The 18,045-nt window shown below is 39.7% G+C and overlaps 1 protein-coding gene across 4 annotated transcripts; it reads left to right on the forward strand.

The window, feature by feature from the left end:
• Positions 1-1,476: 1,476 nt before the first annotated feature.
• On the forward strand, positions 1,477-15,231 carry LOC149830351 (uncharacterized). Of its 4 annotated transcripts, none has more exons than XM_090016464.1 (5): positions 1,477-1,672; positions 2,404-3,076; positions 5,512-5,795; positions 8,428-8,655; positions 14,493-15,231. In XM_090016464.1, exons 2-5 carry the CDS (start codon positions 2,683-2,685, stop codon positions 14,985-14,987), a joined length of 1,401 nt encoding a protein of 466 aa, XP_089872590.1. In that variant the 5' UTR covers positions 1,477-1,672; positions 2,404-2,682; the 3' UTR covers positions 14,988-15,231. The 4 variants fall into 4 exon arrangements, with proteins under 4 accessions (XP_089872590.1, XP_089872589.1, XP_089872588.1 ...); XM_090016463.1 differs by having other exon boundaries at positions 2,425-3,076; XM_090016462.1 differs by having other exon boundaries at positions 2,482-3,076.
• The last annotated feature ends 2,814 nt before the right edge of the window (positions 15,232-18,045 follow it).

Genomic DNA, 18,045 nt, shown 5'->3' on the forward strand with positions numbered 1-18,045 from the left:
ATAAGATAATTCACAAGTAGTTAAATTTCAAAAGAAGTCTACTCAAGCTTATGGGCGATGTGCACGAAATAATAATGTGATAGCATATATTTTATCAACTGCATATGTATGTTCGTGTACGAAAAATATAACTTCTATAAGTAAAAAAGGCAATACAGTAAAGTTAATATAGTTCAGGGTTGACATAAACTTTTATTCATCTTATGAGGTAAATTACTTGGGCTCAAAGGAGATGGTATATTTAAAGAGAGTTGATTTGAGAGCATTCAAACTAAGATGAAGAATATTGATTGTGGCTTGCATGAATTCATATTAGATTAAGACTCACCTTATCATATAAAGAAATCTCGTTTGGACTCTTGTTTAGAATCTCATATGAGATGAAAAATAGAAATCATACGAGGTTCTTTGATAGATAATAACTCTATATTTAAGAATTATAAATAGCGAGTGTGTCCTATTAATAATGGTAGAAAGGTATTTATTGGCTTAAGAAATAGAAAAAAATAGAAGGTATTTTTCTTTTGATGCAGAAAGAAGGTGATTTTGCTCTCTTGATTGGTTTTTTGCTACTTGAGGCTTTTCCTAGATTTTGAGAGAAGTGTGAGAGAATGTAACGGTTTCTTTATGGTGACAAAGAAGAAGGTTTAAACAATACTTATCGATCCTTTTGGTTAGTCGAACGACATATGTGGTTATTCTCGTTTGTGACTTATTCTCGTTTGTGACTTTATTTGTTCGGTCTAATATCATTGACTTATTATATTAATAAAAATTCTTAGCACTCTCATCGTATATGTAAGTAGTTTCGTCGAGCCATGTAAAACCCACGTGTCTTTAGTTATTTGTTTCTTTGTTGTTTTTATTGTAATTATTTATTTGCATTCTCAAATCACATTAATATCAAAGCTGACAAAGTATAATCTTACGTGAGAGCCCCGAATTCACAACAAACTTGTCTTATTTGGTTAGTTTGACTTGTTTACCCTGCCTAAGCGCGGAGAGTTTGTTTTTATCACATTCATACTTCTAGATACGAGTGACCATCTGATGGGCTATCTGGTACCTAGCCCAATTAGATAATCAAACCTTAATTGAGCTGGCCCCTCGCCTAACCCGTTAATTGGGTAAAGCCTAAAGGGCCCAACGCAAGCCAACCCGAGCCCGGGCTAAGACATGAGTTAGGCCGGGCACTGGATAAGACATGGGTCCTGGTCTAATCAAGCCAGACCTTTGGCCACCGACAGAAATCAATCATGATTCTACCCGAATCCGACCCGTTTTAAGCCGAATCGAAGTGTAGGTGCGAGCTAAAGAGTTAGGGATACCCTCGTCATTATCACTAATCAGTTCCATTTATTGGACGGCTTTTCTTTATTTCATTTTCGTTATCGAAGTGTAGGTGCGAGCTTCTTCATGATTGGTGTAGACCGTAAACGGAGACGTCACCTGCCGTCGCCACGTTGGGCGTCCCGTCCCGGTTCCCACCAGCCCGGCGTCACCTCCCTTAACGGCGTCAACCCGCCATCCTATAAATTCCCCGCTCCCGCCCGCCCTCTTCCTCAGGTCAACCGTTTCCACCGTCCGCAGAAACAAATAACCCTTCCCTCTCCTCTTTCTCTCATTCCCTTCCACTGCAAGCTTCTAGCGGATCCCTTCTGCCTTCATCGAGGTAATTTCATTCTTTTTCGTTTTAATTTTTTTTTTCTTCGTGGATCGTGGTGACTCTCCGGAGCGAGGAGTAAGCCCTCGGAGTTTTAAGCTGCCAGGACAGCGCCTGTATGTAAGCAGGCGGAGCCAGCGCGATTAGCTCTATGATCCTGGGGTGGTTTCTTCGAGTAAAAATAAAAAAATTATTTATTTTTCTTTAAAAATCTCATTTCGTTCACAACTCAACTTCAGGGGTTCGAATTTTTTATCTCGAAAATCAAAGAGAAGTTTTGAAAATATCACAAATCGATATACTTATGGAGAAGATTAGCAATAAACCCTCCGTTTTCTCTAAAATTTTGAAAAGGATTGCAAAATTCCGGTCTTCTAAGGCTTCGATCGCTCTAGATTTTGCCGAACTAGAATCGTGAAAATTTATGATTTTCCGGTCTTAATCCAGACAAAAAATCTGCTGAATCGGAGGGGAAAATTCAAGTAAATTAGGCGATGCGTAACGAAAATTGTTATGCAGAAGAAAAAACTGTTTGAATTTGTTTCATTTTTGTTATAGAATTCGCACATATCAATGTACATCGATTTCTTGTTATTATGATCAATAGCATTAGAGCTCCTGCCTATTACTAGGTATAATTGCTGCAACTCCGTTCTTTTTTCAACCTAAAATTGGTAAAAACACGAGAAATTTCTTAATTATTCATGGAGGATTAGATCCAGTAACAGTTCTGTGGCTAGTCGATGTCGTTTGATATACAGGAGAGGGCTTCGGCATCAATACAATCGCTGATGAAGCAAATTCGTCTCGAATTACAGAGAAGGCCGCTAGAAGAGAGCTCCGATTGCATCATCATCATCATCATCAAGCGACAGAGTTGAAATCGGCTCTTGGAGATAGCGAAGGCGAGAGGGAAACCGTTGAGGGAGTTTCTCGAGGCCACAGAGACGAGTTCGTTCTGGAAATCCAGAGTCTCCGATGCGGGAGGGTCCACCGGGGTAGACTCACCGAAGGGGAGTATGACGACGGACAGGGCGGGCGCAGAGAGCCCGCACGTGCTGGCGATCGAGTGCTTGAAAGGGAGCACGAAGGGGGACGAATGGAACGGGGAGATGCTGCAGACGGGGGACATCGTGGAAGAGCTGCTGATCGGGGGGTCGGCGTGCGCGCGGTCGCCGTTCAAGGGCGGGCGCACCGCGGTGCAGAAGCTGCTGCGCGCGTCCTACAAGCGGAACGAGACGTCCGTCACCGTCCGCGTCCGGAAGGGCAAGGACGAATTCGTGGAGCAGCAGGCGTGCATCGTCCCCAGCGACGTCGGCGGCCGCAAGCAGTACATCCTTCGGTCCGTTGACGACCCCAACTACGCCGTCGGCTTCGTCGACCGCACTGAGAGCGAGTGCTTCGAGCTCCAAGGCAAGCCTTCCCTTCCCTTTCTTTCATTACGGATCTAAGCAGCTTGGATTCGGTTCCAAAATGGGTATCGCCTAATGATACATTTTTGGATGAAGAAAAGTTAACTAGGAATCCAGATTTGACTTGCTTAAGAAGCTAATCGAATATAACTTTTACACAATTTGGATATCGTTAGATTAGAATTTGGATGTAAAATTTAAACATAGACTCAAACCCCGTTATTAAACGGATGCACGTTATTCTGCCGAATCCAACTGAAAAGATTCAGACTCGGTAAAATATTCGATCCAAGAACTCTTTACAACCCTAGCATTCCCCCACCTGTTTTCTCTTTTCATTTATTTCGTCTTCGTTGTTTTAAAATTTCTTCCTAATATTTTAATATAGATTCATCTTTACGGTTCTTCAATTGGTCGTCCGTGCCGCGTTTTGGTTTGCATGACATTGGCCTAACACCGTGAATCCAGTGCCTTTTTTTTTGCTCTTATTATTATCTCTAACTTTTGTAAGTTGTTTGTTTGAGTGTGAATGAGGGAAATGCCATCGATTTTTATAAAATTGGTGGTGCAATTTCCCAGTCATATATACTCACATATGGCTGCAATGACGCGCTTGGTTGCTCCAAAGGGGAAAATGTTACCTTCTGCATATCAACGATGTATTCAAAGATGGGAATTTTTTGTTTTCAATGGCACGTTTGAAGGAAAACTTCATTTTCCACATGTCAACTGAATTCCATAATTCCATATCGAGGTTGAATGAGATAACTGGATTGTTAGGTCAAACTATCGTATCCATCCGTCTCGTCTCGACCTCATATCGCACCAGAGTTATCCCCTGCTTGACCATATCAGGAAAAAAGTCAATCCCATTATAAAATGATTCATATTATTTTTTATGCCAATCAAATTTCACGTACTTTATTCGAACGAAAACCACCTTTTATATTTTCCTTCATATTATTATTCTAGCTTTTTAATATTTTTATATTCGACTGTATTTTGGAAGACTTTCTCAAAGAAAACCAAAAAGTTTTAATTTATGAGGAGATTTTCCTTCGCAATAATGGTCTTATACCAAGATTTACCGCATTGCCTAAAACATGAATGGATGGGTTTGAAGGTTTTCTTTTTTCCATACACAAATTTCCCCTCATTTTCAACGGCGAATATCGGGATCTTTGTTCATCTCGAACTAGGGGTCCTGACACGAATTCGTTTGAAAATATTGGGCCTGGTAGTCGTGCTTCCTTAAATACTTTATTTACTCGTCGTGGGGTCCTAGGCCCACCACGCATGCGGTAAAGGAGAAATTGGTGGGCCTGCCACTGCAATGAAGCGAGATAGGGACTGGAATGAGCCAGGATTAGGTGCCATCACATGGTACACTTTGAGTGTGCTTGCTGCCCTCCGTCTGTTTTCGACCCACAGCTGACAGACTGTCAGACAAAGATGAAGGGCAGACAGGTACAGAGGCACACTCAAAGTGTGCCATGTGATGGCACCAGATGCTGACTCGACTGGAACGGGTGGTGGCTCCACCATAGCGTACATGTGCGGGAACCGACTGAACCGACTCTCTGCAATACATGATAAAAATCTCGAGATGAGCGGCGACCAACATGTCTCCGGTCTCTCACCGCTTTGCTTGGAGACGTGGGAGGTGGGACACACTAAGCTTACAGGTGGGCGGGCCCCGTTTAATTTTTGAAGGGATAATAGAAATGGGCTCGAGCTCAGGTTGAAAACTATTGGCCAGGGCTCTATTTCAATATTAACGAGAGGATGCCGTGCGAGATCATTTAAGTTGGATCTCGACCATGTTTAGACATTGTCTTTTTTCTTTATGACGAGGAATGTTTAGACTAGTCGTGTCTATTTTATTGCAATATTTACTGAAGTTACTAAAAAATACATATTTTCAAAATATTAATTATATTCAAAATCTTGCTGTATTAACGCTATCTATTTTTTTCTTATATTTTCTTTATATTTTTTTACATTTTTACTTCATGATTTTCATGAAAATATTTTTTTACTGAGAAACCTGCTAATTAAATCTGTGACTTTGCTTTCATGTTGCAGGGACATGCCATTTTGGTTGCGTGTCCTCGGTGACACCAGTGTACATGCGGGCACACCAAGATGGGAGACCATTATTTAATATTTTAAAATAATATCTTAATATTTTTATTTATTATTTAATAAAATTATTTTTTACTATAAAATTTCAAGGAAAAGTTTTTTATTGATTAAAAATTTAAAAAATGTTGTGTCTTCGCATCCTATTTTCCCGGAAGTTTCCAACTTATGATTTGAACCCGTGTCATGTGTCCTCGTGTCCTCGTATCTTTGTGACATAGTTTGCTTCCATACTGGCAGCTCTCTCTCTCTCTCTCTCACCCAGTCTGCTGTTTCTGACTGAAACCCATCCAGGTACAAAAAACGCAAGAGTGGTGAATGCACTATGCAGGGCTCAGCTAAAGGACGGGTACGTCTCTTACCCGTGGGAGAAGATGATGAGGGACTACCTGCCCATTTCCAACTCCAGCTGCTTCCTCTCTCTGCTCGTCCTCCCCTGTGCAGCGGAATCTACATCGTCCCAGTACAACGATCTTGATGACACCCTCTCTAGGGCCAACGCCTGGCTTGTTGCGGCTCAGGCCTCGGGTGTACCAATCGTCTTCATGAACGTACAGACTGAGCCTCTACTAACTAAGGTAAGAATATGACTATAGTTACCAGAGGCTTTTTGCTATATGAGGAAGCACGCTTCTGAAGCAGGAAACTCCTTGCTTCTTCGAACACGGAGGGAAAGTATTGGGAAACCATTTTCAAAATATGGAACACTAGATTCCCTTTAGAGAGAAGCCCACTTCAAACTCATTTCTGAAATAGTTCCCGTTCACTTTACATTTTCACTTGCTTCTTGTCACTTTCCACTTGCTTTCTTGCTATATTTTTTATATTAAAAAATAACAAATTTTCAATAAGTTTACATGTTTATTTATATGATTTTATGCTTGTGTTTATGTCAATTTTTATTTGCTTTTGCCTGACACTTTATATTGCTTTCTATGTATTTCATTTTCAATTTTCATGCACTTTGGATACCCATGATTCTCAATCCCATAGTGGCGACAGCTGCTTAGATTCCCAAGCATTAAAGAAGTCGAATACCTGATCCAAACTGCAGCCTAGCCTTCCAAAGTATGATACTACTAGACAAACTCGTCGTCTAAAGGGCCTTATTATTCCAAACACCGTCCAACTGGACTTATTTAGGGTAGGCCCTAGCAGGGCCACACACACTTGTTTTATTGGTGTCATTCAAGGCTTTGACGTGCGGAGCTCGACTTGGGAGCTGCAGTCACAAAAGTCAGCAAACTTGGTGCCTTCTCAGAAAAAATCATTAAAAGCTTGGGACACCAATGTCACCGGCCTAAGCCCGTGACAACCAAGCTGCTGTTTCTAAATGGACTTTTTTTTTTTTATTTATAACCTTTTTAAACCCCACCGGACACGACCTGGTTGTGCTGGCTAAGCCTGCCATAACTACGGTCATCATTTCGACATCGTAAAACTCTAAGGCTAGGATCCCTGAACCCGGGGCCTATGCTGCCCGTTAGCTAGCTTCCGTAGAGGGGCGAGGCCCTTAAGAATCAAACCTTGACTAACCATCTAGCAGCCAAGTTCCCACCCCACTACGCCAACCCCCATTGGGGCTTGCATTCTAAATTAACTGGGCAAGTCATTTGAAGGATGTGGGTAAACATGGTGACCACCTGGTTCACCCAATCTGAACCGAGGCATGATCCAGTGACCGGACATAGCAAACTAGTAATAGACTCGGGCTCCCAAAGTAATAAAGCCCGATGGCCAATCGGTGACCTACACACTGGATTGATAGGTTCTGTCTTAGGGTACGTTTGGTTTGCTGGGCCATGTGCAACTCTAAATTAAATTTTATTTGGAGTCACGTGAATCAGAATTGCAAGGGCCCTTGTGATTCTGATTCTCACGTAAATGTGAAAACGACTCACATTCTCTCGTTTGCAAATGTGAATCGGTCTCTCACCGCTTATTTTCTGATATTTATTTAGCCGTGCCAATGAGATTCATCCTCTCTTTTGTATGATAGTCTCAACCTCACGGGAACTATCAGCTATAATTATAATTCAAATTTGGAGTCCTCGGTGACCGTGACCCCGATTAATTGACAAGGCAAGTCAATATGGGCAAAGACTTGGTGAAGTCTTCACCGACACAGAGGACGTTTGTTATGAGTGGGTATCCAAACGATTTTAGAACCCTTCGGATCCCTTATGTGGAGATCCGATCAAGTGATTTAGCATCCTCACCGTCCACAATGCACACAAAGGACCATAAGGTCTTTGTGGGATGAAACAATGGACGGTGAAGATGTCAAATCACTTTCTTAAAATGATTTGACGGTTCACTTGATCTGCTCTCCCTTATGTGAGGCACACAATCACACTATATTTTGAACGGGGCCTGCCTTCTATTGCTGTGGGACCCATGCACTGCTGTCATGTGATTAGTTGATGGCATATAAGCGGGCAGTTAAGCGATCCCTTTATCTCCCTCACATCCGAACAGCCCCTCAGATCTGTTTGGGCCCTCACATCCGAATCAACTTGACTTATGATCAGGGGGCGGAGTCAGGAATCTGAACTAGGATGGGCTGGGAAACGAGATGAACAGCTAGCCATTTGGCTCGGCTCGACTCAACTCAGAAATTGAGCTCAGCCAGCCAAGTTATTAGCTACCTCATTTAGGTAAATGAGCCGACCACGAACACGGCAAGCTCAATTGGCTTGACTCGTATAGGTCTAATATATTAAATGCAAAAAATTCACATTATATATGTTTTGTACATGGATTAAAATTTCAACATATATTTATATGTATTATATATATATATATTTTATATATTATCAAGATTTAAAAAACAGGTAAAAACCATTTTTTTTAAAAGACGAGCCAGCTCATGATTGGCTTACAAAGGGCAAAAGTGTAGCCTTAACAAGCCAAGCTTGATTTACCAGCCATATCAAACCCTTTATTGAAGAGATCTTTGGGTGAGAGAGATAGATGAGAGAGAGTCGTGTGGGAAGGGGCACATAAAAGATCAGGGTGGCTGATCCTTTTTTCATTGGTCAGGGTGGGCACTGTCCACCCCTAGCGGTGGTCTGGTGCATCCTCACACTCAAAGTGTGCAATGTGATTGCACCTGATCTGCCCTCAAGACTTACCCTCTAGGAAAGGCTCTACCCTTTGATGCTATGGTAGGTAATATTTCAAACTCAAGGTGCCTTTGTGTGTTGGCAGATATCAGGAGAGAGTGCCTCTTCATCCGTGACCGCCGGAACACTGTCCGAGCTCTCTAGCATCGCCAATGCAGGGCTTTACGGATTTGAAGACTACCATGGTGTAGACATTGGTGTGGTGAGATCTGTTCGACTGTGGTACGCACCGGTCGCTGGTGAGTTCCCGATCGAGGTCGAGCTCAGGCAGGGAGACACAAGGCTGGGCTTTTCAATCAGTCGCACTGAGGAGGTACATGCGCCTATCTTAATTCTTAATTTGGTTTTTCATAACGCATTTCATTATGATGAGGGACGAAAGATGCATGGTAAATTTTCTTTCTATCAGATGGCTGATCACTTGTTAAATTATATGCTGATTAGAGAAATCCAACGACAAAACTTTTCTTGAAGGAAACAATTCAACAATAAAAGGATTCGCCATTAAGAGACTCGTAGGCAATTTCCTTTTAGCTTGGGTCTTTCTTTGTTGCAAAACTTTGAAATGGGATATGTTTTTCTGAGAAGACGGAAAACATTACTTGCATTACCACAAAAAAAAAAAGAGCAGTCGACATAGAGGAGGCAAAGTCAGGAAAGCAAGAAAACAAAGGGTGTAACCAGTGAATATCCTGGAAGCCCCACTTTACACCAGCCATATAGTAGATGTCCACGAGGATGCGCTCACAGATGGCTGAAGAATGAGAAACTTCATACATGAAAAGTCTAGATCAGTTCCACTCTCGCCAAATGGCATGGGATATCTTAATGCCTAAGAATTTCTTCTGAAAGCGTGAAATAGCATATCCTTTTCATTTTGTGTACTATCATTAGAAGCATTTAGGTTCTTACAACTTCCACCGAAGGTAACTCTACGGGGACTTTGTTGGCTGATCTGTTTCAGCATTCAATTGGTTGATCAAATATTTTCTCATCTTACGCTCAGAATTCTTACGTACCATACGAATTGCCTTACTTGCAACTCTTTGAGTGGTACGGATTTTGATGCTTGCTTTCATCTCCAGGGATCCTGATCATCTTGATCATGTTCTTCCCCTCCGCTTGTTTTGTCTTCATTATATATATGGTACAAACATGCTCGATTTAGTAGAAATAGACTCTTGATCATGTTTTTTGATGAAAAAACAAGTTTTTATGAGAAAAAAAACCAATACCTTCGTAGCCTTTGATTTTTTGATCGCTGAAAAAACCTGCTTACAGGCCAGATTCTGGCTATCCAAAAGCCGGTTCCCACTAAACAAAACATGTTGATCACATCTATGCTGTTAGATGCGAGAAAAAACCAAAAAAAGGGGTTATGCACAGAGCTACAAGGGAGATGTGCCCACCCTGACCTCGGAAACCCTCTTAGGGGGTATCCGGTCAGAGTGGGTAGTTCCCTTCCTGACCCGAAACTCTAAAGAGAGGCCCAGGTCAGGGACACCACCTGGGCCCAACCCACCATGGGTCACGAATTGCCTCACCTCCTCATCGTATTCTCTCTCTTTCTCAACCCTTGTGCATCAAACTCTACGGCCATCGGACGAATATCTCCCTCCTGTCCGGAGGCTTTTAAAAGAGCAGACATAGCGGTGCAGTCCTTCAAGGTGGTGGACTCTCTCTCTCTCTCTCTCTCTCTCTATATATATATATATATATATATATATATATATATATATATATATATCCTTCTCTCCCAAGCGTGTAGTCTAAGTCCAATGTTCGGCAAGCTCTCCAACGGGTACAGGGCAATGTGCGTTCCATCTTTTTCTTGTGCTTTTTTTTAGGGTTTAGGATTTTAGGATTTTTTAGGCATTTTAATTATTATCTTTCAATTAGCAATTAGGTTTTTTATTTTGTTTTTAACATTTGTTTCTGTGTTCTTATTTTCAATCAACATTAAATATGATTGATGATTCTGCATACTTGATTCTAGTTAGAAACTTAAACTTGTAGGTTTTTCTTTTCAGTTAACATATATATATATATATATATATATATATATATATATATATATATATATATATATATATATATATATATATATATATATATATATATATATATATATATATATATATATATATGATGTTTGTTTAGGATTTAGGCTTTTGATTTAGTTTTTATTTTTTAAATAGCAACCATGAATATTTTATTAGGTTTTATGTTTTTTTGTATTTCTTTTTTCAATTAGCATTTAGGTATATTTGTATTTTTTCATGTCAATCAACCTTAAACTTGATTCCACATGCTTGCTTTTAGTTATAAATTGAGAATTTTAAGGGTTTTTTAATTATTATATATATAAATGATGTTTGTTAGGATTTAGGTTTTATATTTAGTTTTTTTAAATAACATGAATATTTAACTAGGTTTTAGGTTTTTTTTGCTTTTTTCAATTAGCATTTAAGTGTTTAATTTTGGTTTTTTAAATGAGATGAATATTTAATTAGGTATTTTTGTGTTTTTATTTTTAATCAACATTAAGCATGATTCTGCATGCTTAATTTTAAATAGAAACTTAGAAATTTAGTTTTTTTTCAATTAGCATATATATGCGAATGATATTTGTTTAGGATTTAGGTTTTTGATTTGGTTTTTATTTTTTAAATAACATGAACCATGAATATTTCATTAGGTTTTGGTTTTTTATTTTTTAATTAGCATTTAGGTATTTATGTATTTTTCCTTTCAATCAACATTGAACTTGATTCCACATGCTTGATTTTAATTATAAACTTAGAATTTTAGGGTTTTATTATTATTATTATTATTATTATTATATATAAATGATGTTTGTTAAGATTTAGGTTTCTCTTTTATAGCATAAATATTTAATTAGGTTTTAGATTCTTTGTATTTTTTTCTCTCCTATTCACTGAGCATTTGTGCCTAACCTAGTTTAGATTCCTGGCTCCGCCCCATTCGCTAGCTTATTTATATATACACTAGAATATGAGAACTCAAATATGAGAATTAAAATATGAGAACTAAAAATATGGGCATTTCCAATATTATTTTTGCAAATCCAACCATGTGGAAGTGCTTGGCACGACGAATTTGCTAGGAATCAAACATTGGATCATGTATTTTTGATGGGAAAAATATGATTTTTGAATGTTTAAATATTTATGAAGATTATGAGCCCTTGATTTTAAAGTCTTAAAAAAATCTCGTTTATGCATCAAAATCAGATGGTTCAAGAGCAGGTTCTTATAAAACCAAGTATGTAGATCACTTGTATGGTTAGATTCAAGAGAAAAGAAAACAAAATCCATGAAAATCGAGGTTCACACGAGTTCTCATATATCCAGTTCTTATATTCTAGTGATTTTCCTAGTTTTTTTTTTTGCAAATCTAACCCCGCAGATGCATTCAACATGGTCCATTTGCAAGTCATTAATTGTTGGATCATCGTAATCAGATCAAGAAATGAGATTGTTTATGCTTGTATATTTATGAAAATTCTAAGCCATTGATTTTCAACCCTTAAAAGATCCTTCTTATACATCATAATTGGATGATCCAAGAGTCTCTTTAGATCATATGTACGCTAAAATTTAAAAAAAAAAAAAAACTTATGAAAATCTTTGGTTATACAAGTAAACATATTTGGTTGGTAAACATATTTCAGTTACCCTATATATATATATATATATATATATATATATATATATATAAGGTGATACACATTCTTATTTGTGTGAATCTGACCATCAAATAGTAAATTTAATAGCCAAGGCGTGTAGCATGATTTATTTACTATGTTAGAAGGTTTTATCATGTCTAATACATCGTATGGTTATATTTTTGAGACATTGAAAATGAGCGGCTCACAATTCATGAAAATATGTGGTGTATAATGGTATAAAATACGATATTTCAATAATCTTTAACACATAAAAATAGTAAATATAACATGTTAAACATGATCCACAGGTTAGATTTTGCATTTAGAGCTTAGATCTATGTAAATCAAGGGAGTGCCACCCTAAGTTATGGTGGTATAGTACCACCATAGAAGCACACACACACACACAAACATATATATATATATATATATATATATATATATATATAGAGAGAGAGAGAGAGAGAGAGAGAGAGAGAGAGAGAGAGAGAGTAACTAGAATATGAAAACTGAAATATGAGAACTAGAAATATAGGCATTTCAACACTTTTTTTGCAAATCCAACCATGTGGATGTGCTTGACATGGTGAATTTTCTAGGAATCAACAGTTGGATCATGTATTTTAGATGAAAAAAAATGTGATTTTTAAATGCTTGAATATTTATGAAGATTATGAGCCATTTATTTTAAAACCTTAAAAAAATCAAGTTTATGCAACGAAATCGGATGATTCAAGAGCGGGTTCTTATAAATCCAATAGATCACATCCGTACAGCTAGATTCAAGAGAAAATGACAAAAATTCATGAAAATAGCGATTTGAAATTAGTTCTCATATATATATATATATCTATATATCTATATCTATATATATATATATATATATATATATATATATATATATATATATATGTTTTGTGAGAACTTATGAAGGCTTTTTTCACTTTTTCGTTATAGCAGTGAAAAGTTCAATAGTGATCATTCTGCTAATGTCTTCCCTTTCTCGACGGCATTATAGTATATGATAAAGTATTCTATGATGAGTAAGGGAAGATGAGAAATACCCAAATACCTTTTCTGCCACTGTGCCTTCTTCATTCTTCTGTGTGCGTAATATTATGGGTGGTTTTACCAGCGGATTGTAGGACAGATTACCTCCTTCAGTTAGCATGAAGCAGAGTTCATTGTTTTCTGAATGTGCAACTTACTTCAATTCATTTTTTTCTTTGTTACAAAAACATGGGAGAGGAATCAAAGGACGTTGTCGCATTTTTCCACATGTTTGCTTCTATGAAGATCTTCATATGACAGTCTAGCAGTAGTTACACTAGCCTTGGATATCAGGAAGATGTACCAGCTGTTTCCCCTGTGATATCTACCTCCTCTTTTCTGGCAGGTCCACCTGTGATTTATATACTAATAGAAACGACAGTTGCTGGGCTTAAGACTCCACAATATATATATATATATATATATATATATATATATATGATCTTTGTCAGTACATAAGATACAAGTAAAATTCTATTAGTATATAAATCACTCAGTGAATACCATATGATATGAAGGACAGAAAGGTGAATATGCTAAAATTGAGGAGAATATTTCAGTGGAGCACATTTATTCAGTGTGTTCTTACCATCAGTGTAAGAAAAGACATGACTAATGGATTCTGTGTCATTTATATGTTTAAGACAGCCACATGGAACTAAAATGACAGATACTGATATCTTCATGAAAAGAGCAATAAAGGGATAAAGCTCAAGTAATGTGCCAGATCTATACCTAATTACAGCTAACATATGATGATGAAAGTTTAATTGATGTTTGGTTGCTTTCTTATCTCAACTAGAGAATGTCATTGCTACTGCAAATTGCTAACCAACCTTTTAAAGGAAAGCGACTGATTTTCTCACCCAAATGGCTGCTTTGAAAATCTCTTGCTGATGCTTCGTACTCCACATGGGACATAAGGAATTGATACACAAACTTTCACTTTAAAGTATCAGACATTCCACTCATGTGCTAAGAATTTGGATGAAGATGCTTGGCATCTAGAAATGCAAAGTATGGCCCATTGTACATGCTCAAGCTTGAGAGGTCTCCAAAATGCAAATAGGACATTCTATCGCGTCTTTTCATTTGTCAGTAGTTTCATCATATACTCATGAGATGTTTGGTTTTTAAAATCTCCTAAGCATGTCTTCATAGTCGCGACACTTGCAGTTGGACAATGGGTGCGCGTGTGAAGGCAACTGCAAGTGCAAACTTTAGTTTTGACAAAATATTGTTTTTTATGCTGTTGAAAGCAGGTGAAGATTTTGTAAATATGTTGCTTTTTCTATTAGAAAATGCCCATGAAACAATACATGGCATGGTTTGCTCACTTTGGTGTGTTTTACCTAGAGCAGATTTTGATACCTTCAGATTGCTCAATATTTGTGCACTTTTTGCATCAGGGTTTCATCTACATATCTTCAGTAACTGATGGTGATGGTGACCACCAGTCAGCATCACAGAGATCGGGCCTTAGCGCCCTGTATAAATCTGCAGCAGAAGCATCAAAGCTCCTCATAGTTTCAAGGATCTCCAATGAGAAAGTTCTTCCATGGATGGTTTCCTCTTCCGGTGCAATTCGGTGCTTTGATACAGTCTCTCTCAGCCAGAAACTTTCATTGCACCGGCATGCTCTCAAGCCGATCCTTATCCATCTCTTCCTCTGGGATCGAGCATCCACCACGAAAGCGGGGGTAGCGGCCAAACCACCACCACCACGGACACCATCATCACCACCACCATCACAGTCGATGTCTCCACCCAAGGTTGCGACCTCACCTGGACGCTCCGATGCGCAGGTAGCAGATGAAAAGGGAGCCAGACTAAGCAAAGATACTGCAGGTGAGTTCTCATTCAGGATGGAAGATTTGTCCTTGCCTGGCCATAGCTGGGTTTGATGCTCTCTCTCTCTCTCTCTCTGTCTTTACTTCTATGTTGTTGCTGTTGGGACACTGCTGCCAAAATTTACGTGAGTTAGTCAGTCAGTGGCATGAAATAGCATTGATTGGAATATATGATATATGCGTGGATCATCATTGGCATAGGGTATTCTGACATTTTTGTCACAGAATAAAGTCAAGAGGCAATGATGGATTTTCATCATTTGGAAGTCATTCCTGTCCTCGACTAAGAATTCACGAACTCTTGGTATTTATCCCCGTTTTGTGTACATATGGCTTGCTTTTGTACTTTGTCAGTATCTTAACAAAGGACCTGTGAACCACAATGTTTTTTTTTTTAAAGAAAAAAAGGACCATAATTTTCAAATGGATGGATACTTGAAATTGCGAACAAGTCGAGATATTAGAATAATTCGTTGTCAAATCGGAAGCCTCTCACTTAAATACATTGGTCTGCCCATATACAAGGCCAGATCATTTTTGGAAAGATGTTGAAGATAAAATATATATGGTCTATAGATTGAACTCTTGGGTCCGGTTCAACCTCGTCATTGCGAGGCAGATGATGCCCTCCCTAGCTACATTTTATGCAAATATTCTATATCTCAAACAAGACGGGAAAACAAATCAATAGTCTTTCAAATCTTTATTTGGTCCAGAAAATTGGGAAAAAAAAGATGCATTAGGTTTCCTGGAAGATCGTACCTGTTCCAAGGAGGAGGGTGAGTTGGATATTAGTGAAGTTGAAAGATAGAACAAAGCTCGCTTTGGGTGACTCTCACCCTTCATAATCCGTTGGTGGGCGTTATATGGTTTATGGCTGGCCATGGGAGTGGAGTGGGGGTTCTAAATGGACTAATGAATTTGAAATATGAAAGGGGTTGGTGAAACTCATCCCCAAATTCGTTAGAGCAATTTACATTTGGCAACCAGAACAATACTCGATTTTGGAAGGATGCCTAGTGCGAAGAGACATGTTTGAACGATCTATATCCCGCCATCTATTGGGTGGCCCGGGGCAAAGATCCCATTTCTTTGTTTTGGGACCCTCAATACGGTTGGGAAATACAACTACGCTCCAATCGATCACCCACCATGCTTACCGAGTGGATATGCCTTGTGAGGGATCTGTTATCATTAAGGCCAGGCAATTCACTCTTTGACGTAGCCTAAAAGGAGAATGGGTCCACGAAAACATTTCCAAACGCAAAAAATGAATGCAATTAGCATTCACGTCTTAAATAATGCCGAAAACTAAGAGAATGAACATGCACTAAACTAAAACTGGTTTCACACGGCTATGGGCGGATATTTGGGACATTGGTTTGGGGACCCAAACTGTCACGGGCTTAGAAGCGAAGGCCCCCGTGACGCAGCTTCGGGCAATCACAAACACCGAAGGCAGGCCTTTTGAGCGCACAAGAACACACAACACACGCACACGAGCAGAAGCAAGAGTACGCGTATGCCCAAACACAAAGAGAGCAAAGGGACAAGGATGCAAAAAGCTTCTTTATAGATACTTGAAAGCAAAGTACATCAAGAGGGGGAGAGAGGGTCCGAATACACTGAGTACTTAGGCCGTAAGGCCTTGTGGGGCACTCTAGAGTGCCAAAGAGGTATATACATCAGAGCAAAAAGGTGAAAAACATGGCGGTCCGGAACACGCTCCCCCGCCTAAGTTGGCGCTGTCCTCGACGCCAATTGTTCATGGTAGCCTTCTACAAGCTGTCGATGCTGAAACATCCTGCTGGCTTTCTCCCAGGTGGCTTCACATTCTGGCAATCCCTTCCACTGCACTAAGTATTTTTTGACTTCCCCTAGATAGTTGTTGGAATGGTTGAGGATGATATCTGGATCTCTGCCTGGTACACTAACTGTTGAAGGAGCTCGCTGTGGGATCGGGGCACGTTGAGGCATGCTCCGTTGAGGATCTCCTTCATCTTCGTGGAATGGCTTCAGGTTGCATATATGGAATACCGGGTGCACTTGAAAGTTTGCTGGAAAGTCCAACCGGTACGCCAAGTTTCCCACACGTTTGATAATGGTGAAGGGACCATCATACTTGCGAATAAGGCCTCGGTGGTAGCCCCGAAAGATAGCTGTGCGGTCAGGAAAGAGCTTGGCCAACACTTTGTCTCCAACTCGAAATTCTGCTGGGCGACGCTTCTCATCTGCCCATTTCTTCATGCGCTTGGTTGCCTTGTTTAGATATGCCTTCGCCAACTCTGTCTGATCTTGCCAGTTCCTGACAAACTGGTATGCATAAGGTGCTTTTCCACGTCCTTGCGCAGCAAGGGAGTGCGGAGTCTGCGACTGTTGTCCAGTTGCGACTTCAAATGGACTATGGCCGGATGACTCGCTCTTTTGAAGGTTGTAGCAGAATTGAGCCGCATCAAGTAAATCAACCCAATCCCTTTGGTTGACACTGACAAAGTGCCACAGGTATTCCTCCAGCATGCCATTTATTCTCTCTGTCTGTCCGTCAGTTTGGGGGTGAAAACTTGTGCTGAAATGCAAGTTTGTCCCCATTAAGCGAAACACTTCTCGCCAAAACTTGCCAGTGAAGCGTGCATCTCGTTCATTGACGATGCTCTCTGGAATTCCCCAATGCTTAATTACGTTCCGCACGAATAACTTTGCAGTATCCGTGGCTGAGCAGGTGGCAGGGGCAGGCACGAAGATAGCATACTTTGAGAACCTATCCACAACCACATAAATCGAACTGCAACCTTGTGCTTTCGGCAAGCTTACAATGAAATCCATGGTTATGCACTCCCACGAGCGACTAGGCACAAGTAGGAGCTCCAGTAGTCCACCGGGTCTCTGATTGATGGGCTTGTCTTGTTGGCAAATCAAGCAAGTCTGCACATAGGCATCTACGTCATCACATATCTGCGGCCAGTAGAATGCACATTCCAACAATGCCAAGGTCCTCTGTTGTCCTGGGTGACCCGCCCAAGTAGTATCATGGCACTCGTGCATCAAGCGCGTCCTCAAGGTATCTTGTCGCGGAATATATAGACGATCGCCCACAACGCGGAGCAAACCATCC

This window comes from Nuphar pumila, chromosome 8, assembly GCF_984573655.1.
Source record: "Nuphar pumila chromosome 8, dmNupPumi1.hap1.1, whole genome shotgun sequence".
In the NCBI taxonomy this organism is placed as follows: Eukaryota; Viridiplantae; Streptophyta; class Magnoliopsida; order Nymphaeales; family Nymphaeaceae; genus Nuphar; species Nuphar pumila.

What these genes read in the sequence shown, in the direction of transcription:
- LOC149830351 (XM_090016461.1), top strand. Translation starts at nt 2,683, where the DNA reads ATGACGACGGACAGGGCGGGCGCAGAGAGCCCGCACGTGCTGGCGATC. An exon ending in CGAGTGCTTCGAGCTCCAAG is followed by an intron (nt 3,077 to 5,511) that starts GCAAGCCTTCCC and finishes AAACCCATCCAG; the next exon opens with GTACAAAAAACGCAAGAGTG. An exon ending in CTGAGCCTCTACTAACTAAG is followed by an intron (nt 5,796 to 8,427) that starts GTAAGAATATGA and finishes GTGTGTTGGCAG; the next exon opens with ATATCAGGAGAGAGTGCCTC.